Below are 12,507 nucleotides of genomic sequence, written 5' to 3'. Positions count from 1 at the left end.
TATAGTTATTCATGATGGATTATAACTGGAGATTGTAGTTGGAACCAAAGTTCCCTGAAGGAGGGAAATGAGGTAGGACACTCTGTGACTGCATCCCTATGAAACCAACCTAAAGACACTCAACACGCCCGTCCAGGCCAACGAGACTGTTGCAGCACCAAAAACCAGCTTTCATACCAAACACTGTAGCAACACTGGACCTACATAAGGTTCTTTAGATTCTTTTCCAATATAACACCCAAACATGTTTCATAGCCCAGCAATGAATAAGGTCAAATGTGTTTTTATTTCTTTAAATATAAAAAAACCCCTTAGCCAGAGTGTACAGTTCAATTTCCAACAGGGTGCTTTGACAACAACGGTGAGCGTCTTTTTTTTCTTTTTTCTTTTTTTTCCTGCACGAACGCAGAAACCTTCGATGTATAATGGAGAGAGAAAAATAGGTTGATTTGGTTTTCCACACGGGAAGTCAGATGAGATAATGAGTGTCGATGATCATGAATTTATGTCAACACTAAAAAACACAAATACAGTATTTTTTTTTTTAAAAACTTGTCATGGAATGAACACAGTAACATATACTAAAAATATACAGAAATAAGAGTGATGAAAATATCCCCTTTGGCATAAACTGCACCGAATCGGACAGACAACTCAGTTGGACTTCAACCAGCCATTAAACAGCATATTGCTTTAGGAAAATTGCAATCTGGTAACGTTTCGGTCTGCCACTCAGCTGCTGAGGCGAAGAACCCATCAGACAAAACATAACTGAGCGTCCGTTCATGTTTGTAAAATGAAAAATTACAGGTGCCAGTATATTCGGAAAACTGATGAATTTTTTTTTTTTTTTAATCTTTTCACGTGATCTACAGGATACATGGGACGACGATGTGCTGCTGGTTGTCTCAGTACATTTTTATGAAGTCAGAAAAAAGTGGTTTCCTTGAGCTATTATCAATGCAGACTAAAAAAGGCGCACGGGTGATGAAGCCCGGATCCGAAATCCAATGTCTTCTCTTGTTCCAAGCTTTATAACACTATTGTCATGATAACCTACCAACAAACCATTCCAGGGTCCTAACACAAGCTTTACAAGTGTAGACTTTTTCTGTCATGTTCTCTGAACTGTTCCGACACATCAAATTAAAATGTCATTCACAACAGTGAAATCAAAACCCACTAAAAAGATCCTCCACTGATGACAGTAGAAATGCTGCATTTGACATTTGGCGCAGCATTAATTGAAGAGAGAAAAAAAAAAAAAAAGAAATGAAAAAAAAAATGATTTCAAGGTACGTTCTCTAGATACAAACACCAAGTGCTAAAATAATCCACTAAAATGATACGTTTTCAACAAGGTTACTGTGTATGCGTACAAATACTCAAGGGACGATGTTACCAGTACAGTTTTAACTGTAGTTTGATAACCGTCGTCTATAAGAAAGACATACCGAAGGCTCTTAGTTTGTTCACTCACCCAAAGACAGATACTTCAGTGGCTCCTACAAAATGCATATTAAGTAGGTTCATCATCCAGTCCTAAAAGTCCTGGTTTATGTAGATGCGGGTGATTCCCTTTCATATTGTTCATATTTGGTTCAGTTCTCAAGTTCCAAAAACTTGTTTACCTTGTGTATTGGTCTGTTTCAGATCAGAGCCTCCGCTGACCGGTTCTCCCACCTATCTAAGCACCAAAGGGTTGGAAATGTTCATTGAAGGGGAAAAAAAAAACCAAACAAACCAAACAAAAAAAACCCATAATCGTTCCCTCCAGCCTACATCAGTCTGTTAGAACACTTTTTGTCCTCTTCCCCTGCTTTCCCCCACCGGAGATCACCGTGTTGCCATTGCAGGTTCCTGTCGTTCCCAGAATCTGGTCCTGCTGCTCCTCCTCAGTGTCCGCTAGCTCCTCTTGGATCTGTTTCAGGCGGACCATAGCGCGGTCGATGGTGGCCGTGCTCACCAGGTTGAAGTCGTGCATGCTCACTAGGTGCAGGAGGAAGTTGCGGCAGAGGTTGCGGCGGATGATGTGAGCACCGCAGTTTTCCACGAAGAGCATGATGGCTTGATTCATCTGGTTGTCCGCGATGAAGCTGAATAGGAGGACACAAGTTCTTAGTGTCTCTTCACTGAATAGATTTGTGGTGTGTGTGTGTGTGTGTGTGCACATGCTGACAAGAAACAACTGACTCAATTTATCAGTACTGCACCGACGTACCCGTGTTTCATGACATGGAGGTTCCACAACTTCATCACCTCCTTTTCTCCCTCGTTGACGTCGGTGAACTCATCCAATTGCTGCAGAAAACCAAAAAGACAAAAATTACAAACCCATAACTGCAACTGCGCTCGAGGCTACAACCAGGTGATAGGAGGCAGAGCTGTGTGGGCAGAGTGCTGGAGTAACAGCAGATCATACCGGTGGTACCAATACTTCAGAACATGAGTATTCAGTCTGTTTCTAACACGATCAATATTTCTTGCCAACACTCCACCTACCATAGGTTCAGAGAGGGAGGGAGTTTCTGGTCGGGGCAGCAAAACGAACACGGTCCCCTCAAATATGGAAGGTGGTACCAAACTACCACAAATCTTTATACTGGCAGGTTTTTTGGCTGTTGAGCATGACGGTGAAACAAAGATTCCACAGCTAGAATCAATGGCCGGTCCTGCAAATCAATATTGAACTGATCCAAATTGTCACCTATGGGTGTTAAGAAGAAGCTGAGGAAGTGCTCGGTGCAGGCAGTGGTTTATGCTCCGAGCGCCATTAAGTTATTTATGGGGAACAGGGCTGACCCAAATGCTTTGTTGCCATGGTAATCAACACCAAAGTCATTATTGCAATGCTTAATTTGTACCCTGCTCCTCCCCGATCTCTTCTGGGCTGCTCACATCAACATTTAAATACTTACCGTACAAGTTTTCCTTCCTCAGTAAAGTACTCTACACGTACAGTTATACTAGATTCCTTTGATGAATCTTGTCATCGCTGCAGTCTTGGATGTTGCATCAAGGCCTGAAGCTCAATGGTCTTAGTGAGCTTCCATGCAAGAAGACTCTGGATTTTTCAGACAGACTTTAAAAGAACTCACATCAATGGCACCACAAACTACAACTCAAGTCATCTCCAGACCAAACCAGAACCGCTCAGACTGGTCTGTCCACACCAGGATGACTCAAACTGTAATGTTTTTGTGCTGTAACCCAACTGACTGTCAATGAACGACTATAAACAGCAGAGGTTGATGACAGCGTTAAGATCACTTTCATAGAGATTTGGTACACGACGGAAACAAGAGCTGATGATTCCCACGTCTATGAAACATGACTTCTAAATGACAGCACCTGTTTCATGAGGATCAGCTGCCATAAAAACAAGCGCCCATCACTTCTCCCCCAACAAATGACAAGACACCAAGTTGACTGCCAGCAGTCAATCCCTGCTGTCCAACCACACACACACACACACACACACAAAAGGAAAGTTGATTGTTTTCATGTTCAGAGTCAGATTCATGACGCTGTTGTCGTCAAAACAGGAGTGTTCCTGTTCTGATCTCATTCTCAACTTATGGATATGATGAGTCAATGTGATCCACCCTTTCCTGACAGCCAGAGTGAAGAAAGTGTAGCAAACATGAGCCTGAGAAGTGCTAAACTCAGATCTGATTGATTTGCAGCTTTTGTAAGTTGGTCCTTACTGAGCCAGGTCTCTATCCCCATCCTTAGTTACAGGCAGGTAGAGCCGTTTTCTTTCTAGACCTTTAGATGTCTTCGTAAGGTACATGAGGAATTGAATCATTGGATCCAGGCATACGTTAGAGGATCTCACCGTGGCAGTCTTCTCTCTGAGCCACTCGGGATCTCTCTCATCCTCACTGTCCACATCCATCTCCTGGGGCCGCAGGGGCATGCAGCTGTCACTGTGAAAGTAGAGGCGGTTGTGTCCGCTGACGTAGGTCCTCTGCTGCTCCAATTCTCCATCCTCAGACTCCAGGAACTCTGACAGACTTGGCTTGGTCCTCTTGGGTCTGTGTATAGATGATAGATGCTGAAATGGAAAATCTTCACCATATATTTGCTTTAATGACATTACGATCCGCCTTGGCCATATGTCACCCATTTAAATTTCAACAGGCAGTAACGACGATGCTGAAACTGGATTAACTGGGAACATTATTACTTTAGTCACCAGTGTACCTGCAAACCAGAATGTGAGTGACAGCCGTCCTCTTGACCGGACCGTTGCGGCTGAAAGCGAAGCCAGGTTGGCTGTGGATGTCCTGAGGATTGCCAACATACGAGCCGTCATAGCACTCATTGATGGACACGTCTATCCTTGCTCCTTTGGGATGAGGCTGGAGATGAAAAAGGAAGAAAGAAAAAAAATCAACAACAGTCACAGGCCTGATCGTTCTACTCAAAAGAAGGTTGGTCTTTCATCACAGACACTTCATACCCAACCGCTACTTTTTTTTGGTTCAACAGAAAAGTTGTATTACATTGTTATCTATCCGCTGAACACACAAACACACTATATTTCCATGGTGACCATATCTGGCAGTAAAACACAGTATTGGCTATCTTTATATTTGTCATTCACTTCAGCTCATTTTGGGGATTGTTTTTTTTTTCCGTCTCCGTAATGCGCAGATCAAACTAAACTGTAAAAAGTGACACAAAACCCACAATAGCGCGCACCAGTTAACAGTGACCATTTGGACCAGAACGACCACCGTCACAGTCAAAGAGTAGAAAACATTTACCGGAGCATCTTTTGTCCTGTAGAAAAATGCTACGACTGAAGACTGAACGTACACAGAGTGGAGGTCATATCTCCCCCTCCTGTATAACAGCCACGTAGCAAAATAACGCGAAGAGTTATATCAGGCAGATGATCCAAAAAAAAAAAAAAAATCTCCTGGATTTATTATCTGATCCAGATCACCTCCAAAATGTCAGTGATTTGCTCCAAGAAATATTAAAATCTACCCATTAGTTTGAGACATGGTTCTGTCGAGCTAAAAATAAAAAAAAAGAAAAAGTCCTGTTGCCACCAATAAAATCTGCAATTTTATCAAGCTCCGCGTGTAGTTGTACATTCAGTTTGAACTTTTTGCTGATGCACATTCCTGCATTTTTTTCATGATGATAAATCTGGTGGTTTCCAAGCGAATGTTTTTTAATAGAGATTCTTTCCATATTTATATCAGGCAAAAGCCTGAGCTCGTCAGTGGAAAAAAAAACAAGCAGTTTAGTGGACGTGCTGGGACGGGGACTATTGCCCCGCGGGGTTAAGTTGCAGCTGTCTCACAGGTGCCGGTTCACATCTTCGAACATTTTTCATGGGGTGTACAAATCAGATAAAATTTCTTGTTTCGATGATACTGAGTACAGTGACTTACCACATAGTTGAAGATGAAGCGGGAATGGGAGAGTTTGAGGTGTTTGAGCAGGCTATAGAGCTTGCTGCAGTTCAGGGTGCACCAGGGACAGTGAAGATCATCTCTGGCTTCTGTTTGCTGCCGCGTGTTATTATTGTACAGGAACTGGTCAAGGACAGATTACATTAGTCACCAGAGAGTAAATCTGACATAGAAACCCTGAAGCAGATGTGCTGTTAGTAGGTGAATCAAAGCGAGTAAAGCCACATTTTAGTGCACAAATCCTGACATCCGAGTGGCTGACAAGGGTGAAACATTAAAGCCTTGATGAACAATCATGAAAGTACAAAACATTTCTAAGGTTTCAAATGTGACTTCTTCTTTAATTACTGCAACAACAACAACAACAAAGAATTAAAAAAAAAAAAATCACACTTTGCGTTGAAGCCACCTCACTAAAGGTTTGTCAAGTATCCCAGGCCAGTTGTTTTCCTTACTGTTGTGTGGTGTACCTGATAAAATATACGTAGCTTCTGCCGCGGCTCACATGGGACCTGCTCTTTCCTCGTCTGAATGTCTGTGCTGACTGACTCTTTCACTGCTGATGAAAATAAATGGACAAGTTATTTCTTAGAGAATCATCAAATCAGAAATTCTGCGAGTTGGATACATTCAACATGCTTTAACACACACACACACACACACACACACATACACAAGTGGATATTTCATGGTTTTAATAACACTCTGACTTGAGACAACAGTGCTTTGTTTCTAAAGCCCATTTCAGACAAGGTCTCTTTCACATTGCTTGCTTCGACAATCTCTTTTAAAGAAATGATGGTCTAGTGACATTTATTGTTCTGTTTAAAAGACGTCATGACAGTTAGAGCAGCAAAATTTGGCATTTGGCACAAGAGGGAGAAAGAAAAATAACAGTTTTCTCTTCTTACCACAGCAGCACCACTGAAAAACTACAGTAGTTTAGAATATTACAAGGAGTGTTTACAGGTCTCATCAGCAATAGGTTTGAAAACTTAGGCACCAGTTGAACTAACCTTTCTTAGCGACAACCACGAGTGCCACGAGGAGGCTTGATAGTCAATTATTAAATATGTTGGACAGAATTGCATTAGACGCATCAAATAATTACAGGTAATGAGAATGTTATAATATTCTGATGATGAAATTACAGCCAATGATATTGATGCTTGAGGCGCACCATAACGCTGACCGCAACATGCAATAAATGCAAGGAAGAATTCATTGCATGCGTGACACTAAACTACAGCACATGACACCGTGGTAATTTGCATAATCCACTGAGGATGAGGAGAAAATCCATCCATCCAAGATGTGCCGAAGCAAGCACACGCACACACATGAAAACCAGCTCTGTCATGGTTGTAGGTAATGAAATATGAAATTAAATTATCAGTATCAACCATGAACAGTTAGGCTGGAGAAAAAAAAATCCAGATGGTGCACACCTAGAATTATTCTGCCCATTTCAAATGACCCAAACAGAGCTGAAGCTTCGCCTTCATGCACATCTCTTGGCTTTTTAAGAGAATTTCAGAAATGTTTGGAGTTGCGAGCACCCTTACACAGTGACGTGTGCGTCTGAAAGAGGCTCAACTGTTATGACTCAGAGAGCTTTCTGCCAAATTCAGTTACAAATAGACCATCCTACACACATATATCATACTGGGTGAAACATCCCAAATCATCACCTTTTCACACGAGACAAGATAAAGAAATTAAATTCAGTTCTGCGTTCTAAGCAGAACGATAAAGCAGTGATTACATCCGCCCATCTTGGCTTAGTCAGTCATCTACGGATGCTTGCTGGTTCCTGCTCTTAAATGTCGTACAGGATTTTGTCAAGATAGTTCCACTTTGAATATTCCTCCACGTGTATTTCGGCCTCATTAAGTTCGTGCAAACCTTTTCAGTTTTTGTACTTACTCATGAGGGCAGCCCTGTGATTGCTGGTCCTGGTCTCCATGGGGCCAGAGCTGTCCGAGTTTCGGGTGGCAAGAGGTTTCGCTACAGGGGCAGTGGATTTCCCACTGGCGTCACCTGTCCAACGCAGTGTAAATTGCAATGTGGGTCCCTGAGAAAAAGTCTCAAATGGTGGCAGCCTCTGTGGGGAGAGTGACACACAGAAAATGAACACGATCCATACCTTTAAAATCAGACGTCCAATTCCCATGGCGGGTCAAATGAATGGACCCGCTTTCCATACCTTCCCATCAAGAATGGTTTCCCACGTGGCTCGCTTCTTGCTGACAGGGCTGTCCTCCATCCCTTGCATGGACACTTCGTACTCTCCGTCCAGTAGCTGCAACCTCCTGCAACGATGATCCAGCAAAGAGGATTTAGAGGAAAGATTCAAAAGTCGTATTAGTCACATGAACCCCCTTCAAACATACCTATTCTTGTCAAAGACAGTCATCTGTGCAACATAGGTCTCTGTGGTCTCTCCATCTTCTCGATGTGATGAGCTTCTCTTCTTTCTTGAGGGGGTGTCGGTTACATCTGTGCACAAATACATAAAAGTGCAAAAAAAAGTGCTGTGAGCAATAAATAACTTTTATTACTAAATCACATACGTTAAATAACACACACTGTATCGTGTCTAAAAAGGATCCCACGCGTCTGTACGAAGCTTCTTACCAATGTTCTCGTTGGCCTCACCATTGACCAGACCGTTTGTATCCCTTCTCCCTGTGCGTGACACCCTGAACAGGAGCGAGTAGGACTTCACCATGTGGCTGTTGCTGGGCTCGAACTCATTGCTAGAGACCAGTAAAGAAGGGTAGGAGCCGAGCTTGGTTTGGTTACTGTCAGGATTCAAAGGCACCTGCTTTTTACCTGTAGGCACTTGCTTAATTGGGCAGCTGACATCCTAGAAAAAGAACGACCAAATAGATGTATTAGAATTTAATTTGAGACAAGTTCTACACAAGTTGGCAAGCTGGCTCAATACTTTACCTTGCGTTTTTTATGGCAGACTTTAACAAGTAGCACCTCTAGTGACACTGAATTTTGTTCATTTTCTGAATTCTGAGATGGCTTTTCTGCAAGGAAACAAAACATTGCATTCATTTAATAAATCAGGTGTTTCATACAATTCATCTTTCTTATCTATAGGAGAAAGGCTAGAGGAGGGATTTTTACTTACCATCCTTATGGAAGAACCCAGTGAAAGTTAGCTGTAGATGTGAAGACAAACTAAAAAAAAAAGAAAAGTGAAATTAGTTTAAAAGCAACTAACAAAAGCATTTAAAAAAGGTTACCTATTCCTAAAAAATGCCTCTATTTTCAGATTATAAAAATAATCCACCAATAGAAATGAATGGGAGCATCAACTGTTATCCCGGAGAAACATCAGTATGTCTACCAGCTTTACCTCGGAGATTCCTGCTCTCCCTTCATCTTCTCCACTGTCTGCAACATATTATCCACTTTAAATGTTTTCCTGAGGAGACGAAAGCCACACAAGTTCAGAATTTAATCAGACTACTGTCACATAAATCATATCTAATTATATTACTTCTAAAGCCATGAATGCATTCAACATCATCATGAAACTATGCGAAATCTGTACCTTCTGGCATTTGATCGGCCATTTCTGTGAGACATGAAAGTGAGCGTCCTGTGCAAAAATATGGGCTAAAAAGGAAGAAAAGTCATTCAGAAATTAGTTAATAAATTTTCAATAATTACTATATATATATATATATATATATATATATATATATATATATATATATATATATATATATATATATATATATATGTAGGGAGCGAGAGAGAGAGAGAGAGTGTCACTTACTGCAATCAAGTTCCTTGTGCGAAGAAATCTGTATATCTGAGTTGGTTCTGGAAATACAAACAAACTGATGTAAGTGTGGGGTAAAACAATGAAGAGACCTGGAGCCATCCTTACTAACCCTCTGAAAACAACTGATTGGTCAGCTGATTCGCTACTGTTGATAAAATGGAGTGATAATTCCCTTTGGGCAAAACTCTAATATAGGACAACAAGCTATCTTGGCTCTTTTTAACTTAAACAAACAAAAGTCTACAGTAAATTTTATCCACAAATTTATTCAACAAAAATAATCGCTGTTGACCTTAATGTTCAGTTACTAAAATTTATAATAGTTAAAAGGGTTTGATCAAAAACACTGTGAGGATACATTTAGTCCCAATTACTCAGCCCAATCATCACAGTTAACACTTGAACCCTCTATTGCCTCTATAAATTTGTTCTGGGCATCAGTGCGAGTGATTATCCTTTATAAAATGGACCCATTCATCAATCTATTGAGCTACACACTCAGCACCAATTCAGATAAATGCTCCATAATAAACAGGCCTGCCATAAAACATCCCTTTATCAATGTTAAGATGATTTATAATATCATTCTCCACCCAATATTTTATTATGTGACTAATTTACTGACAATTGAGTGTAGTTTTCATTTATTTTCTCAATATAAAGGTTGCTCTAAACAAAAAGTCAAATGTCTAATAACATGTCAAAACAAGGGATGTTAACAGGTGGTTGCTGGTTAGACAAAACCTGCCATTGTAATTCTGTACAACATATGTCGGATATATTTGCACCAGTCTGATAGAAGCTTATTAAATACAAATATTAGTGTCCTCGTTTGCTAAACCAAACAATATCTAAGGCTCACTAAAACTAGGGAGGCCTGTCAACCATTACCAGAGATAGAAAACAAACTAACACCCAGAGAAGTTAACTTGGCCACCAAATGATTTTTTTTTTTTTGGGGGGGGGATGTTTAAAAGTTCTTCTGGTGCAACAAAACATTTTAAAAGTCGAAAAGGGTACGTGTCGTGGGATGAAATCTCACTTTCAAAGGCCTGCAAGAACAGCTCATGGTCGGCCTGAATCTGCTCCATCTTCGGCTTCTTCACCGAGTTCATCATTGCTGATGAAGCTGGGTACACGGCGCCGTTAGCTTTGCAACTGGCCCCACTCATAATATGACCTGAGTTCTGTGAGCGAAAAATACACATATTAGTTTAAAAAAATCACCTGGAAAGTGAAAGCTGTACAAGAAGAAGTTACCCTAGCCGGGAGTCAAATGCTCGCGTTAGCAGTCTAGCTAGCTAACTCTGCTAAAAGCACAATGCTACCATGGGAGCTAGCTCAGTGCTTCGGTGCAGTGTTCTTTCGTTCTATCAAATTAGTCTTCACAAACATCCTCAAATCGACACGTGTTAGATGTTGGACATGTATAGAGGTTACTCACCCTGGCTGATGGCATTAATTTGTTAGCCTCGCTGCCTCCAGCACAAGCCTGGCAGACTCAACAGCAGAAACCCATGAAGATGAGGAGAGGGCGATGAAACGCTAGCTAGTTAGCTAGCAATGCTAGCATACTTCACTGGAAAACAAACCTCAGTGCGCCTGCGGTTTCCCGCATTTAACAATCACAAATATTATTTCGGATCGGAAATGGTTTAAGTATCAAAATATTGGCAATCTATCTGTAATTTATTGTCGGGTTGGTTTCCTTCAATTTGTACTGAACAACAGTGCATTGCTCAGTTATCAGCCAATGGGAGCTGGAGTGTGAGAATCCAGGGCTGTGATTGGCTGCTGGCCTCCGGGGATCACACACAACCCGCTCTCGTTCTCTGTGATTTTGCGGGAAATCGAGTTTATCAGCATTCACATCAAGAGGACGAGCCAGCGGCTCAAGTTTGATCATTTATTTAGCAGAAATGTTCCTGCATTGTGATTTACTTCACTTTGACCGCACTTATAATTATAATAAGTAATAAGTTTAAGTTTTTTATATGTATGTATTTTACCAATCAATTCAAAGTATATAGCAAAGAGCTGAAAGTAATAAAAAAGTTTGGTTAAAATGTATCCAGTGTAATCACTGGAATAAAGATTGAACACCCGATTTTGTATTTCTATAAACTAAACACTGTGGAAGGACTATTAGCATATAATGAAAATAAAACTATTACTAGTTGTAAAATTACATTCCATGTGGTATTTATGGCGCCATCTTGGCCATGTAGAGGTGATGTGACACTGCAAAATATGTTTTTGATCCAACACTGAATACATACAGTACCAGACAGTATCCCAACAACACCAAAACTGTACTTTTAGAAGTGAGCAATACATTATGATTAGTGGATGCATCAGCTATAAGCTAAATCTGAAAGCATTTTCTTAACATCTAAAAGATATTTGATTTGATATATTATTAAATTGTTTTTTTGTTTGATTTTGCTTCTTTTGTCACATGCATGTAAAAAACAGGACAGTTTTTTGCTTACATGAACAAACATCTATAATGTGTGTTTGAGTGCACATGTGATGACAAGAATAAAGAGAGAAACAGAGAGACAGAGAGAACACAAATGTGCGTTCAAGACAAAAAACTTTGTTGACACCGACAGTTCTACTGTGGATGCGGTGTAGAAGAGAGAAAGGAAAGCTGGTAAGGATGCTATTCAAGCATACATCGATCTTCAAAACACACAAAGTAGACCACAGTAGTACTGCATTATTGCAGATTGATCTGCATGTATCTAGCTTGAGGAGGAAATAATATTTTGAATATGATTTTGAGAAAATGGAATCACAATGGGAATTAGTCCGCTGCAGTGTCATCAGTGTATCCATAGTTTAGTGAAAACACTGCTGAAACAATGGGGATTTTGTAGCAAGAGGACAGTAAATAAAGAGAAGGAAAAATGTTCTTTTATTCCTGTGATGTTGAGTTTCAGTTCAGTATTCCAGTAACATTAACATTTAAATAGCTAAGGGTCAGGTTGATTTCAGGCTGATGAGTGGAAAATTAAGAACGCTGAATTTTTAAAGAGATGGTTCACCAAAAATAATAATAATAATTCAGTCATTATCTCATCACTCTTATGCTGATGGAGGGCCAGCTGAATTTTTTTTGTAAACAAAACACTGCTGGAATTTCACAGAAAAAGGTGTTGAGGTAACTGCCGACAAATGAAGTGAATGGTAAGCAATTTTCAAACTTAAAAAAATACATACAGGAGCTCCAACACTGCCTGCTGCCAGGAACATTGACGCTAA

At 40.4% G+C, this 12,507-nt stretch overlaps 1 protein-coding gene across 2 annotated transcripts; it reads right to left on the bottom strand.

Annotated features, from left to right (window-relative positions):
• Positions 1–267: 267 nt before the first annotated feature.
• Positions 268–12,360, bottom strand: suz12b (SUZ12 polycomb repressive complex 2 subunit b). 2 transcript variants are annotated; one of them, XM_086211242.1, is made up of 17 exons: positions 10,685–12,360; positions 10,283–10,427; positions 9,232–9,278; positions 9,004–9,068; positions 8,806–8,874; positions 8,578–8,627; positions 8,388–8,473; positions 8,070–8,301; positions 7,826–7,931; positions 7,639–7,744; positions 7,359–7,536; positions 5,903–5,988; positions 5,412–5,555; positions 4,207–4,364; positions 3,839–4,037; positions 2,222–2,301; positions 268–2,096 (listed from the first exon to the last, which is right to left on the bottom strand). In XM_086211242.1, the coding sequence occupies exons 1-17, from the start codon at positions 10,697–10,699 to the stop codon at positions 1,784–1,786; spliced, it is 2,079 nt and encodes a 692-aa protein (XP_086067368.1). In that variant the 5' UTR covers positions 10,700–12,360; the 3' UTR covers positions 268–1,783. The 2 variants fall into 2 exon arrangements, with proteins under 2 accessions (XP_086067368.1, XP_086067367.1); XM_086211241.1 differs by having other exon boundaries at positions 5,903–5,991; positions 10,685–12,358.
• Between the last annotated feature and the right edge of the window lie 147 nt (positions 12,361–12,507).

Source organism: Aulostomus chinensis, chromosome 8, assembly GCF_037954235.1.
Source record: "Aulostomus chinensis isolate RoL2024-O1b breed Wild chromosome 8, RoL_Achi_v1.0, whole genome shotgun sequence".
Taxonomy (NCBI): domain Eukaryota; kingdom Metazoa; phylum Chordata; class Actinopteri; order Syngnathiformes; family Aulostomidae; genus Aulostomus; species Aulostomus chinensis.
The sequence above is the reverse complement of the archived record's forward strand: the minus strand, read 5'-3'. Positions and strand labels throughout refer to the sequence as shown.